We start from the raw sequence: 15,221 nt of genomic DNA, 5'->3' as shown, positions 1-15,221 counted from the left end.
TGACCTTTCACCACTGGTGTCATGCTCCTGTGCCAGATATGGACTGGCCACACCACAGCGCTTTCCTCCGAGCCAGATACACACCAGCAGTTAATGCTCTGCCAGGTCTGACTGAGGAGTGTTTAAAAATGTATTTAGCTCACAGCAGCACCTAGTGGCTGAACAGCATAATACAGTTTAGCATTCCAGTACATCTCCCCCTTTAAATCCTACATTCCTACCATTTACAGTATTTACACTGTCACACTGTATTTGGAGTGCTGTACGGGTCAGTCTGTCAGGTGTCTCTCAATGTACTGGTCTTCTAATTACATGACCCAAATATGTAACAGATTGGTTCTCTGGGTGTTCATTAGTTGCAATGACTGACTGTGGTCCATCTGGAATCCTTGAGTCGTCTTCTTGCTCTGCATCCACCTTCTGTAGAGTTTGCTCTGTCGATTGTTCTTTCTGAGAAACAAACTGTAGATACTGACAATTTCTGCTGAGCTCTCGTCTGTCAGTCTTGACCACATACAACCTGGGCGCTGAATTATTTTTTACGACAGCTGGAGTATTCCATTCTTTTTCTCCATCCAGTTTGACACAAACACCATCACCAGGTTCTAGACCTGGTAAGTCTTTGAGTGATGTTTGTTGTAAAAGTGTTCATAAGCTCTTTTTGCCTTTTTATCGGATTTGGCTACTCCCTACGTTGGGAGGGTAGTTCTGAGTTGTCTTCCCATCAGGAGTTGTGCTGCACTGTATCCAGGAGCTGCTATTGGTGTTAATCTGTAACTCAGAAGAGCAAAGAATGGATCTTTCTGCTGTAGGATATTCTTGGCTGTCTGTACAGCTCTTTCAGCTTCTCCATTCACTTGTGAGTAATATGGGCTGCTAGTAATATGAGGAAGGCCATATTTTATTTGGCTAAATTAAATTCTGCTGCAGTGAATTGTGGTCCATGCTCTGTCACAAGTTCTTCTGGAACCCTGAAATGACCAAAAGTGCACTTCAGTTGCTCTATAACACTCTGGTGTGTTACGTCTTTCAAGTACACTATTTCTACATACCTGGAAAAATCATCCACAACTACCAAGTAATGATGTCCCCTGAATTCACATAAATCTGCAGCGAGTCTCTTCCAAGGTCTCTTTCATTCAGACTAGCTCCTTCTTTGCATCATTAATTACTACTGGCCATATCTTTTTTCCTGCAGCCTTCAGCAAAGGAGCTCTGGGAGCCCATTTCGGATCCTCCTCTGCCCACATGACTGTGTTTAATGTTATCAGCTGGAAAAGCACCTTCCTGCTCCTCCCTGGGGGGGGCGTCTTTTCCTTTCGGATGGACTTCTTTATAGTCCAGCTCCGGTTCAGGCTTTGTGTTGCTCTTCGAGGCCTCTGCGGGGGAGAGGTCCCTTGTCTCTTCCCTTCTTATTTCAGCTTCCTCTGGGATGTAGGGTGACCAGATGTCCTGATTTTATAGGGACAGTCCCAATATTTGGGGCCTTTTCTTATATAGATGCCTATTGCCCCCCACCCTCTGTCCCAATTTTTTACATTTGCTATCTGGTCACCCTACTTGGATATGTGTTTTTATGTTATTAACATGGTTGCTTTTCCCTTTAGCAACCGGAATCCCCACCTCAGACAGCCCATCTTCCACCCGATGCACCCATCACAGCGCTGACCTTGTCTCCAGCTGGCTGGCATAGCTCGCTGCCCGGCTGCTCTGTTTTCTGGAGAGGACTTGTCTTCTCTCTCTGGCATAATTTTATCTCTTTCCACAAGGCCTCTGGGCTCTCCTGCTTCATATGTGTCTCAGAACTGGGCTTCATTCCACACTCGATCTTAAGCTGATTCTGGAGCTTCGTCATCTCCTTCTGCAGCAACAAATACTGCTGTTCCCTGGTTGCCTTCCAGTGCTGAGACTGGCTCCTTCCAGAGCTCCTGCTCCCGCTGGATGGCTTGGGCTGAGATCCAGTCCCTTGTCAGCGCATCTCCTCTAGCTCCTCCTCAGCCTTTGGGCCTGGAGGGTGTTCAGATGTGCAAGGCCTTCGGCCCTGCTCCCCTCAGCTGCAGCAACCTTTTCTTCTAGTTCTTCTCGGTCCATTAGTGGGTGGGTGTGCTGGGTCACTGTAGAGGACACGGCCACTAGTGCAGCTTCCTTTGTAGCCAGCACCTCCGTATCTGTGCCCATCGACATCCAGCTCTTCAGTGGGTGATCATCTTGTTCCCCTAAAAATCTCCAAGGACACCTGTCAAGGCTGTATCCCCACTTTGAACTTTAGTGTACAACTGTGGGGGCCTGCATGAAGACTTCTAAGCTTAATTACCAGCTTAGATTTGGTCCGCTGCCACCATTCCCAAAGACTAATTCCCTTCCCTGGGAAGCCTTGAGAAACCTTTCACCAATTCCCTGGTGAATACAGATCCAAACCCCTTGGATCTTAAAACAAGGAGAAATTGACCATCCCCCTCCTTTCTCCCACCAACTCCTGGTGAATACAGATCCAACCCCCTTGGATCTAAAACAAGGAAAGATCAATCAGGTTCTTAAAAAGAAGGCTTTTAATTAAAGAAAAAGGTAAAAATCATTTCTGTAAAATCAGTATGGAAAATAACTTTACAGGGTAATCAAACATAAAGAGCTCAGAGGACTCCCCTCTAGTCTTAGGTTCAAAGTACAGCAAACAAAGATAAACACTCTAGTAAAAGGTACATTTACAAGTTGAGAAAACAAAGTAAAACTAAGACGCCTTGCCTGGCTTTTTACTTACAAGTTTGAAATAGGAGAGACTTGTTTAGAAAGATGGGGAGAACCTGGATTGATGTCTGGTCCCTCTCAGTCCCAAGAGCGAACAACCCCCTAAACAAAGAGCACAAACAAAAGCCTTCCCCCCCCCCCCAAGATTTGAAAGTATCTTGTCCCCTTATTGGTCCTTTGGGTCAGGTGTCAGCCAGGTTACCCGAGCTTCTTAACCCTTTACAGGTAAAAGGATTTTGGAGTCTCTTGCCAGGAGGGATTTTATAGTACTGTACACAGGAGAGCTGTTACCCTTCCCTTTATAGTTATGACAACACCCACGGCATCACTGCACTCCCCTGCGTAAATTCAGCCTCCTGGTGATTTATTGCTGGGCTCTCCCTTATCGCACACACCAGAGCCCTCAGCCTGCACCTCTGTCCTCTCTTGAGGCCTCAGCTTTAGTCTGTCTAGTTCTTTAACAAGCAACAGAGGGTCCTGTGGCACCTTTAAGACTCACAGAAGTATTGGGAGCATAAGCTCTCTGTCTGAGGGGTTGGAGCAGATGCGGTTGTACCTCAGCGCTTGGCTGTAGACGATGGATCGTGTGGTGTGTCCGGGGTGGAAGCTGGAGGCATGAAGGTAGGCGTTGCGGTCAGTGGGTTTTCGGTATAGGGTGGTGTTAACGTGGCCATCGCTTATTTGTACTGTGGTGTCTAGGAAGTGGACCTCCCGCGTAGATTGGTCCAGGCTGAGGTTGATGGTGGGGTGGAAGCTGTTGAAATCATGGTGGAATTCTTCCAGGGTCTCCTTCCCATGGGTCCAGATGATGAAGATGTCATCAATGTAGCGTAGGTAGAGAAGGGGCATGAGTGGATGAGAGCTGAGGAAGCGTTGTTCCAGGTCAGCCATAAAAATGTTGGCATATTGTGGGGCCATGCAGGTGCCCATAGCGGTGCCACTGGTCTGGAAGTATATATTGTCACCAAATTTGAAATAATTGTGCGTGAGGATAAAGTCACAGAGCTCAGCAACAAGTTGTGCTGTGTCATCATCAGGGATACTGTTCCTGACAGCTTGTATTCCATCTGTGTGTGGGATGTTTGTGTAGAGAGCCTCTACATCCATGGTGGCTAGGATGGTGCTTTCTGGGAGGTCAGCAATGCATTGTAGTTTTCTCAGGAAATCTGTGGTGTCACAGAGATAGCTGGGAGTGCTGGTGGCGTAGGGTCTGAGCAGGGAGTCCACATATCCAGACAGTCCTTCAGTGAGAGTGCCAATGCCCGAGATGATGGGGCGTCCAGGATTTCCAGGTTTGTGGATCTTGGGTAGTAGATAGAATACCCCCGGTCGGGGCTTTAAGGGTATGTTGATTTGTTCCTGTGTTAGTGTAGGGAGTGTCCTGAGTAGATGGTGCAGTTTCTTAGTGTATTCCTCAGTGGGATCTGAGGAAAGTAGCCTGTAGAATTTAGTATTGGAGAGTTGTCTGGCAGCTTCCTTCTGGTAGACAGACCTGTTCATGATGACAACAGCACCTCCTTTATCAGCCTCTACAGCCAAGCACTGAGGTACAATCGCATCTGCTCCAACCCCTCAGACAGGGACCAACACCTACAAGATCTTCACCAAGCATTCTCAAAACTACGATACCCACACAAGGAAATAAAGAAACAAATCAACAGAGCCAGACGTGTACCCAGAAACCTCCTGCTACAAGACAGGCCCAAAAAAAAAACCAACAGAACTCCATTGGCCATCACCTACAGTCCTCAGCTTAAACCTCTCCAATGCATCATCAGTGATCTACAACCCATCCTGGACAATGATCCCTCACTTTCACAGACCTTGGGAGGCAGGCCAGTCCTCGCCCACAGACAACCCACCAACCTTAAGCATATTCTCACCAGCAACCACACACCGCACCATAACAACTCTAACTCAGGAACCAACCCATGCAACAAACCTCGATGCCAACTCTGCCCACATATCTACACCAGCAACACCATCACAGGACCTAACCAGATCAGCTACAACATCACCGGCTCATTCACCTGCATGTCCACCAACGTTATATATGCCATCATGTGCCAGCAATGCCCCTCTGCTATGTACATTGGCCAAACTGGACAGTCACTACGCAAGAAGATAAATGGACACAAGTCAGATATCAGGAATGGCAATATACAAAAACCCATAGGAGAACTCTTCAACCTCCCTGGCCACACAATAGCAGATGTAAAGGTAGCCATCTTACAGCAAAAAAACTTCAGGACCAGACTCCAAAGAGAAACTGCTGAGCTCCAGTTCATTTGCAAATTTGACACCATCAGATCAGGATTAAACCAAGACTGTGAATGGCTATCCAACTACAGAAGCAGTTTCTCCTCCCTTGGTGTTCACACCTCAACTGCTAGCAGAGCACCTCACCCCCCTGATTGAACTAACCTCATTATCTCCATACTGATTTATACCTGCCTCTGGAAATTTCCATTACTTGCATCTGAAGAAGTGAGGTTTTTACCCACAAAAGCTTATGCGCCCAATACTTCTGTTAGTCTTAAAGGTGACACAGGACCCTCTGTTGCTTTTTACAGATTCAGACTAACATGGCTACCCCTCGGATACTAGTTCTTTAACTTCTTTCATAATCTGTTCCTTCTCCTCTAGTAGGAAACATCTATATTGGAGCTAAGAGGTATGATTCCCAGCTCATGTAGACGTAGCTGAATTAGTACTCCAATAGCCATGTGGCCAGGGTAGCACAGGTGGCAGCTTCAGCTACCTCCCTGAGTACAAACCCGCCCAGCCCCCTTGGTGCATACTCAGGCAGCTGGCCTGAGCTGCCCATCCTTGCCGGACTACACAACTACCTTCAACGTGCTAGCTTGAGCAGAGTTAGTGCAGGTACGTCTACATGAGCTGGGAATCTCACCTCCCAGCTCAGTTGCAGACACCCTCTGTTTCACCTTCTCCAAATTTCTTCCTTCTAACCGGTGTGGCAGGCTCCTGTGTCCCAGCAAACCGTCCTCTAGTTTCCCAGCCACACCACTCACATCCTGTAGCCCTTTCTGGGCCCCTCCTTCGCAAGGCCTAGGGCTTGTTCAATCCCTTCCTGTTTTGGCTCCTGGGTAACTTTCCTCCTGCATGGCTCATTTTCTACCTTGGCTGCCTGCAGCTTGGCTGTCTTGAGATTGTTGTTCTCCATCTCCCTGTTGCTTTGCACCTCCCTTAGATGAACTATTCTGGTCTCCAGGTGCTGCTTCTCCTCTAGGGCCTGGGCTCCTTGACCAGGGGTATTGGCAATTCCAACTGCCACTTCCTCCCTGTGGGGTGGTGCCTGGTGCTTGGTACATTCAGCAGCTGTGAGTTTCTCCTGAATATCAATAATCACACCAGTCCTTGGCTAACATGGGTGCTGGAGCTTTATCTTCAATGGCTGGGCTTCTTGGGAGCTAGAGCAGAATTTCTTCTGCCGAACGCCCTGTTCCTTTTTCAGTGCATTGACCCATTTGCTCTCTGTAGCCACAGTCTGGTGGCTTCTCTCCTGCTCTGCGAGTAGCTCCTTCTGCCTGTCCTCTGGTCACTGGGTTTGCTCCTGTTGCTTGGTCAATTTCAGTAAGAAAACCCCCACCTGGGCCTGCAAATTACAGAGCTGTTCAATATCCCTGTCAGAGCTCTTGTCACACCCCTCTCTTGGGACCACCGGAAATGCTGAATCACATTTAGCTTCTGACTCAGCTCCCCTGGCCCAGAGAGCCGGCTGTCCACTAGAGCTGCTGGTTGGATCATTTTCCAAGGGAGTCAGTTCAGGTTCTTGGGGGAAGCTGCTCAAATGCCCCCAATTCCCAAGCTTTGAATCTGGGAGTGAGGCTAAGGTATCCCTGGTAAGCAGAGGGATGTCTGAAACCCATGGCCAGCCTCTCCCTCTGAAGCTTATACCCCAGGACCTGCTTTCTTAGCTACCCATTTTACCCAGTACTAGAAACTCTTCCTGCCCGATAGCGACATCCCCTCTGCACAAAGTCCAAAGTTCTTGTAGGGCACCATCTTTTTACGTGTCCCTTTTCCCTGCAGTCAAAACAAATTAACTCTGGGGGGAGGGAGGGTCACTTTTCCCAGGCCAAAATGGGATTTCCCACAGTCCTGGGCCTGCTCTCCCCATGGCAGGGTGTCTTTAATAACCTGGGACTCCCCTGTTCCCCAAGTGTTCTGGGAAACCAGGCCAGTTTCCCCGTCCTTGCTCCTGGAGGCAGCCCCATCTTATGTGCCCATCCTGCCCACAGTCAGTGCACAGCATTGGACCAGCCCTGTCTGTGGTGGGTCAGGGTGACACTTTTGAGTCACTGTCCCTCCTCAGTGCGTCACTGTGGGTGCCTGGGCACTTCCAGCAATGGGAGCTGGAACACCCATGGCTGTTGCTGGCCCTCCAGACACCAGCTTGGGAGAGTAAATGTCCCACCAACATGGAAGGTGTCTGTGCCATGCTGCTCTGTCAGCCCTCCTGGGCGAGTCTCAGAGTCGGGGTGACAGATTTTGGCTGGTGCAGTTTGTGCTACAGCATTAAACACAGCTGTGTAGATGTTGTGTCTGGGGCTGGAGCTTGAGTTTGAAGCCCCCTCTGCTCCCTGGGCTTAAGGGCCCGAAATTCAGACTGAGCCAGAAGGTCTGTATGGCTCTTTTTAGCTCCATAGCAGGAGCCCCACAAACCTCAGTCTGTGGACTGAGCTCCAGGACTCGCTGCTGTGGGCTGTGTAGATGAACCCAAAGTGTCTCCAGAGTCTGGGTGTGAAAGTTCCCAGCGTGTCTGGCCCAGGGCCGATTAATGAGAGCGAGCAGGGTGGCTGGCGCAGTTATTAGATGGAGATACCTGAGCTCCTGAGGATCTGAGATGGTCTCTGTGACCATTATCCACTCTGGGAGACACCTAGGTGCAGCTGCAGAGGGTCTGTGCCACTTGCAGAGTCCATGGGACAAATCTCTCTGGGCAGAGAGTTCAGTCTGGAGCCGAGTCTCCAGTTTCAGCCTGATGTGGGGGTGAGATCAGGGTCTGGAGGGGGGAATTTTTCTACCTAGGGCAAATTTAACAGCAGCTGTGGAATGTTTCATAGCTGATGCCCTGAGCACGGCCTGCCCGTAACTGTGTGTTTCCGGGGATGTTGACAGTCACTCACTGCACATCTCTGGAGTTTGGACTCCTAAGTTGCTCAGACAGGTTTGAAGTGGGGCTGGGAGAAATGTTTTGGAGAAATAGTTTATATTTTTGGTTCGATTGAAACTATTCCCGAATCCATGTTGAGTTTGCTGACTAGTTTAAATGAACAGAAAAAGGTGCCCCCTGTGTGATGTGGGGTGGGAATTGGAATGTGGGTCTCCCCCCTCAGGTGAGGGCTGGACCCGCTGGGCTCCGAGTGTCTGACGTGGGGCTCCCTCAATCTCTCCTGCTGAAGACGCCCCCTGTGTCTAAACACTGCCATGGGCCTGGGCCAGAGCGTGGGAGTGAGAATGACTCTGCAGCCCAGTGGGTCGGGCCATATCTTGGAGCCCAGAGTCCAGCTCCCCTGCTCCAGTGACCCTGTAATTACTAAGCCATAACCTCAGTGAGGGGAGAGGTTATGGCCCCTGGCACAGCAGTGTCTCAGGCCGTGTCTGCCGGGGTTTCCTTGCGCCGACGTAGCTGCCCCGGTGCAAACCCCTAGTGCAGATGCGCTGCGCAGGTATGGGCTGGGACTGGCACCCAATGCACCTTCTCCCAGATGGAGGGGGCAGGAAGTGAGGAAATCCCCCCTCCAAAGCAACAGAGATTCCCTGGGGTCTGCCCCGTCCCTCATATTCCTCTGCCTCCCAGGTGCCTGCGACTCCACAGTACCACTTGGCCCTTGCCTCTAGTCATCCATAACCCCAGTGAGGGGAGGGGTTACGCCAGGGGATGGCCACCGACATAACCCAGCCAGCCCCCTCTGACTTTAGTGCAGGCAGGAAGGGGTTAAGCCCTAAGGATGCATTGTGCACCAGGGCCCAGGGAACCTGATTGCAGGGGCTTCAGGGAACCAGGCCAGAGAGGTGGCTCAGCAGGGAGGATGCCTAGGGGATGGAGAAGCTCCGCACTCCCTGGGGGCAGGACCCTACCCCAGGGGCTGCTGTGGAGCCTGCAGGTTTGGGGCGTGAACAGGCTGGAAATCGCTTTCCTGGCCCCACTCCAGAGCTTACTGAGGAGAGGAGAGGCTTCCATGTGCCACTGCTGGGGGGGGGGGGGGAGGGTGAGGTTGGCACATGCAGAGCTCGGCTCCTCTTGGCCAGTGCCCCGGGCTGGAGGGTCTTGGGCTTTCCCAGAGTGCTGGCCTAGCCAGAGGCAGTGGGGGAAGGAAAGAGCCTGCCGGCGAGGCTGCTGGGGAGCTGCTGAGCACTCGGATCAGGGGCTGTTTCTTCACATAGTGCTGGGAGCAGGATGTGCCCTGCTGGGGGGAAGCAGATATGGAGGAGCAGTGGGGCTGGGGGTGGGAAGGAGCAAAGCAGGGAGAGGACAGCAAGAGGGGGAGCACGTAAAGGGCTGAGGGGTGGGCAGCAGGGGCAACATGTAACTGGCTGCTGCCTGGTACCTGCCTGCACTCCCCAGCTACCGCAGCTCGCAGGACGCAGCCAGCACTGGCCGGAAATGGGACAGGGGTCAGGGTCCTGCTGGCTGAGAGCTGGCACGCAGTGAGGGCTGCACTGATGGACCAGCAGGGGGAGAGTCTGGCCCTGCGTTCTGCATCTTCGCCCCACACCAGCCTTGCAAACCCACCCCCATCGTCAGCCACTGGCCATCTCCTCCTCACTGCTGGTGGGTGGGCGTCTGGTGAGCAGGGATCTGGCCAGCAGCAGGACCCACCACTACTGATGGGGCAGAGACAGAAAATACAGGACAATTTGCCCATTTTTAAGAAAAAACTGGAACACCGGCAGGAGAGTTTAATATGGGACTGTCCTTTTAAAAAAGGGATGTCTGGCCACCCTACCCCTGAGGGGAGTCTGGCCCCTCTGCCTGTGAGGAGACAATGAGCCGGGAAAGGGCAGGGGGAGCGGAGGTGGGGGTGGGAAGGTGTCAATGGGGGATGGGGGAAGGGGACAGATGATGCTGGGAGAGGAAAGGGGAGGGACAGGTGACAGGAGCAGAAGGGGGCAGGGGAAGAGGGGAGAGTCAGGCACAAAGGCAATGGGGGGCCAAGAGGAGTGGGCACCAGGAGGTGGAAGGGATGAGGGGTGTGGCAGGTGCCAGGACCATGGGGTGGGGGAGCGAATGGGCAGGCACCAGGAACAAGGACCTGGGGATTACAGTGGATGAAAAGCTGGATATGTGTCAGCAGTGTGCCCTCGTTGCCAAGAAGGCTAACGGCATATTGGGCTGCATTAGTAGGAGCATTGCCAGACGATCGAGGGAAGTGATTATTCCCCTCTATTCGGCACTGGTAAGGCCACACCTGGAGTATTGCGTCCAGTTTTGATCCCCCCACTACAGAAAGGATGTGGACAAATTGGAGAGAGTCCAGCAGAGGGCAACAAAAATGATTAGGGGGCTGGGGCACATGATTTACGAGGAGAGGCTGAGGGAACTGGGGTTATTTAGTCTGCACAAGAGAAGAGTGAGGGGGGATTTGATAGCAGCCTTCAACTGCCTTAAGGGGGTTTCCAAAGAGGATGGAGCTAGGCTGTTCTCAGTGGTGGCAGATGACAGAACAAGGAGCAATGGTCTCAAGTTGCAGTGGGGGAGGTCTAGGTTGGATATTAGGAAACACTATTTCACTAGGAGGGTGGTGAAGCACTGGAATGGGTTAACTAGGGAAGTGGTGGAATCTCCATCCTTAGAGGTTTTTAAGGCCCGCTTGATGAAGCGCTGGCTGGGATGATTTAGTTGGGATTGGTCCTGCTTTGAGCAGGGGGTTGGACTAGATGACCTCCTGAGGTCTCTTCCAACCCTAATCTTCTATAATTCTATGACACAGAGTGAGGCAGGAGCCTGGGGGCAGAGGGGCTGGCTGGGGCAAGGGCAGTCACCAGTGGGCGGAGGAAGGCGTGAGGAGGGGAAGGTGCCAGGGGGAAGAATGGAGTAATGGGAAGAGTGGGCACTGGGGGTTGGGGGATAAGGGGGAAAAGGAGAGGCAGGAATTAGGGCCATAGAGTATGCATGAGGGGTAGTACTGGAGATAAGGGGAGGGGTGGGCACAAGGGGACAAAGGGGGCAGGAGAAGGGGCAGGCACTGGGGCTCAGAGTGGGGGAGAGGGACAGGGCTCGCACCAGGGGACAAAAGGGGTGAACAGACAGGCAGGCACTGGGAAGGCAGAGGGTGGGTAGAAGGAGGGGCTGGCACCAGGGGAAAGGAGTGGGTGGGGGAAGGTGTAGGTGACAAGGGGATAAAGAGGGGTGAGGGGTAGGGCGGGTGCCAGAGGGCCATGGGGGGTGAGGAGTGGGGCAGACCCCAGGGGGCAACAGGGGAGCAAAGGAAAGGGGCAGTCATAAAAGTGGAGAAGGGCATGAGGGGTAGGTGCCAGAAAGACTGACGGGGGCGAGGAAAGGCCAGGCACCAGGAGGGATGTGGGACTGAGCAGATGGGCAGATGCGAGGAGCGGTGGGAGCACCAGTGGGGTAGAGATAGGGTGAGGGAAAGGGCTTACACCAGGGGTCCAAAGAGGGGAAGGGAAGGACAGGTACCATGGAGGCAGATGGGGGCAATGGTAGAGATGTGACTCGGGGGGCAGAGGAAGAGTGAAGGGAGGGGCTGGCACCAGGGCATTAGAGGGGGGGTGAGGGGTGCTGGTGTCAGGGGGGCAGAGGGTGAGGGGAGGGGCAGGGGGAGAACTAAGGGGAAGTTGCCGGGGGGGGTGGGTGCGAGGGAAGGGACAGGCACTGTGGGGAGTGACGGGAATGCAGGTTAATTTCTCTTTGATGCCAGTGACCAGCCCCTGCCCCCGGCACTGACTTTGTGACTCTCTCCCTAGTGGACGTGACTCTGGATCCAGACACGGCTCATCCCAACCTCGTCCTGTCTGAGGATCGGAAACATGTGAGCCACGGAGCCTGGGATCTGTCCAACAAGTCTGAGGGATTTGAGCATGATATCTGGGTCCTGGGTGCTGAGGGGTTCATGGGTGGGAGGCGTTACTGGGAGGTGGAGGTGGGAGGCAAGATAGGCTGGTACCTGGGGGTTTGTAGGGAATCTGTGAGCAGGAAGGGGAAGGTCACACTCACACCTGAGGATGGATACTGGGTTGTGTGGCTGAAGGGTGGGGTATACCAGGCCCTCACCTCCCCCTCGACCTCCCTCGCCGTGAGCATCAGGCCCAGTCGGGTGGGGATTTTCCTGGACTATGAGGCAGGCGAGGTCTCGTTTTACAATGTGACTGACAGGTCCCGTCTCTTCACTTTCACTGACACCTTCTCCGGGACGCTCCGCCCTTATTTCAGTCCTGGTTACTATGATTGGGGTACAAACGCGGATCCTCTGAAAATCTGCCCAGTCCCAGCTCAGGCCGGAGGGAATCTCTCTCCCTGACAGTGACCCCTGCGGCACAGACTGGCCCCTCCAAGCACTGCTGCTCTTCCCGCCCCCAGTGGTGGGGGGCAGTTACTGCAGATAACTGGACTTTTCGTGCTGATCGGACGCTGCCAGTTTCCCTTTTCAACTGGAGGTTCTAGTTGAGAACTGAACACCTGGCAACCCCACCCCAGGCTGGGTGAATGGGTCCCACTTGCTGGAAGGAGCAAGACAGATTTTCACCCCTCCCTCTGTGTTTGCTCCATCCCTGGCACAGGGCAATGCTGGTAAGAAATACTGCCAGACAGCTGGTGGTTTTTGCTGTCCTCACCTTTCCCCGTCCTCTGTCCCAGGGGTAGCAGATGGTGGTGGACGGGGATCATTCACTCCTGTCAGAATATTCTACCCCTGTGAAATCTCAATGTAAAATATGAAAGAAAAAATTTAATTTAGAAAATATTATTGTCACAAGGTGTAAATGCAAGAACATTTTCATTTACATTTCAACAGCATTTCAAAAACAAGCATCTAAACATATTTTTAGAAATGGAATTATTTACATTTTTTTTTAATTTTTCCCTCAAATCTATATTGAAGTTTAACTTCTCTAAATAGTATAATTTGTATTTCAGCTGTGGAATTTCAAGAAATCCAAAATATTTATCTTAACAAAAACAATTATTAAATTGTCAGACTGGGTTGCTCAGTTACAATGTACATGTGTCATAAACATCACAACTACACACGTATGCAGCTGCTCTCACTCTCTTTTCCTCTCTTTATTGTCTTGATTGGTTCTCTCTGGCAGGCCAGTCACATACACCCAACCCCTTCACTACACCTTTGACAATTAATTGGTGAAAAAATTATACAATGAATTAAGCAATATATTTAAGTTAACTCACACAAGACTATAAAATAGTCTTTGAACTTCTGTTAGTATTAATTCATGTGATTTTTAACTTTCTAGCTTCATATAATCAGTAATCAAGATATGACACTTCCTTTCTTGTTCTCACATCAATTAAGAAAACACGGTCCGGAACCTCAAACGCTATCTGCCTATATATAGAAATCTCTTTTACAATTTCCTTTTCTTAGTTTATTTTTCTTTAGAAATATTATTTGCAGGCAATGTACTGTCAGTGTCCACTGTTGATTTCAATGTACTGCTGGGCTCTTTATGTTCTTGGTTCTAAGGATGAAACAAATATATTTTGGTAAAGAAACAGAGACAGGGTTGTATTCCTTTACCGAATCATCATACATTAAGTTCATTGTATTAAAGATGCTGGCACTTGATGACACATAACATGGAATTTGGTGATGCTTTATTAGGAAACCTTTCTTCTTGGCCATAAATCAGTCGAAAGGGTGATATTTTGTTGTCATGTGAGGTTTAGAGCACAAAGAAAATAAAGTTGCTCCAGGAAATTCATCTCAGTTCCTCTGGGTTCTGTCCACCACTTTCAGGAATGCGCTGTAAAAATAGTGACTGATTGATCTAATTCCTTCAAATTAGCAATTGAACTAATTTCTTGAAGAGCTAGCTGAGCAGAGTATGAGGGGAGGCACATCACATGGCATTGCTAGGACTACTTTTTGTTTTAAATGTGATGTGTTATGAACACTTTCAATGTAATAATTCAGTTTTGAAAATTTATTCACAATATGCCATTCATGTCAGAGTGCCCTAAACTTACTTTGATTATTTGAAAATAAATACCCTAAAGTTATCTTTTGATGGATTCATTTGTGCTTTTATCCAGTCTGCTGGTGTCTAGGTGGCATGGGCTGCTGAAGCTATGTGTTTTTCCTAGTTTTTAACACAGGGAAATTTTAATCTAAAAATAGATAATTTTTCCCTAAAATTTCCTTCAGAAATATCTGCGATCCTTTCCCTATTTCTCACTGAATTATGTGTAATTACTGTGGTTTCTTATCCAATCTTATTGTGTTATTACATGGGCAAATATGTTGGCAAATAGTAAAAAACATGTTGTATATTAACCTATCTGACAAGACATAAAAATGTGTTGTCACTCACAATTTACAGCATGAGGTGTCATGAAGAGATTGCAGGCAATGTTCATTTTTAAATGTCTAACTATGAATGGGCTCCCCCTCAGATCCAGCAACCCTGGGCTGGCAAACCTCTGTGTGAGGTAAGCAGCCTCCAGTCTGCCAGGGCACCTCCACCAAGTGTCTTTATTACCTTTCATGGTGCATCACAGAATAGCAGCAGTTATGAGGAGCCCTCTTCCTGCTCCCTGGTTCAGCCTTTTATACTGCTGCTTTCTTCTCAATGCTGAGCTAGTGACCTCATCAGGCTCCCTACGGGGTGCAAGTGATCCCCTCTGCCCTTCTGTAACAAGGGGTGCTCTCATGGGACACCTACTGAGAGTACCAATTCAGGGCAATTTGCTGAGAAACAGGGCAATCACAGCCTCAGGCTGGTGGTTCTTCACCTCTAAGGCCTGGTCCCCACTAAGTCCCCAAATCGGACTAAGGTACGCAAATTCAGCTACGTTAATAACGTAGCTGAATTCGAAGTACCTTAGTCCGAACTTACCGCGGTCCAGACGCGGCCGGAAGTCTCCCCCCGTCGATGCCGCGTACTCCTCTCGGCGAGCTGGAGTACTGGCGCCGACTGTGAGCACTTCCGGGATCGATCCGGGATCGATTTATCGCGTCTTAACCAGACGCGATAAATCGATCCCAGAACATCGATGGCGTGCCGCCGGACCAGCCGGTAAGTGAAGACTAGGCCTAAGGCACACCAAACCAGCCAAACAGAGAGGACTTCAGTTTCACCCCACTGGCTAACCAGAAGTCATACAATCAATTCCCTCAGGTACCCCAGTTCCCTTCTACCACCAGTAGCACTCCTTATAGGAATGACTGATTATGAAAACCAGTGTCCCCAATTAAAGGTTCTCCTGATCCCAAAGGACCAGCCACAAAACCCAAGTCAATATAAAAATCAAA

The 15,221-nt window shown here is 50.4% G+C and overlaps 1 protein-coding gene across 1 annotated transcript in view; it reads left to right on the top strand.

Annotated features, from left to right (window-relative positions):
* Nucleotides 1-13,950, top strand: part of LOC128848361 (butyrophilin subfamily 1 member A1-like) — an 82,062-nt gene extending 68,112 nt beyond the window's left edge. Inside the window, exon 11 of the mRNA XM_054048341.1 lies at nucleotides 11,698-13,950. Coding sequence (XP_053904316.1) covers nucleotides 11,698-12,251 — 554 coding nt within the window. The 3' untranslated portion in view covers nucleotides 12,252-13,950. The remainder of the gene's footprint in view (nucleotides 1-11,697) is intronic.
* Nucleotides 13,951-15,221: the final 1,271 nt, after the last annotated feature.

This window comes from Malaclemys terrapin, chromosome 13 (genome assembly GCF_027887155.1).
Source record: "Malaclemys terrapin pileata isolate rMalTer1 chromosome 13, rMalTer1.hap1, whole genome shotgun sequence".
In the NCBI taxonomy this organism is placed as follows: domain Eukaryota; kingdom Metazoa; phylum Chordata; order Testudines; family Emydidae; genus Malaclemys; species Malaclemys terrapin.
Note: the sequence above shows the minus strand (reverse complement) of the source record. Positions and strands in the feature narration are given on the sequence as shown.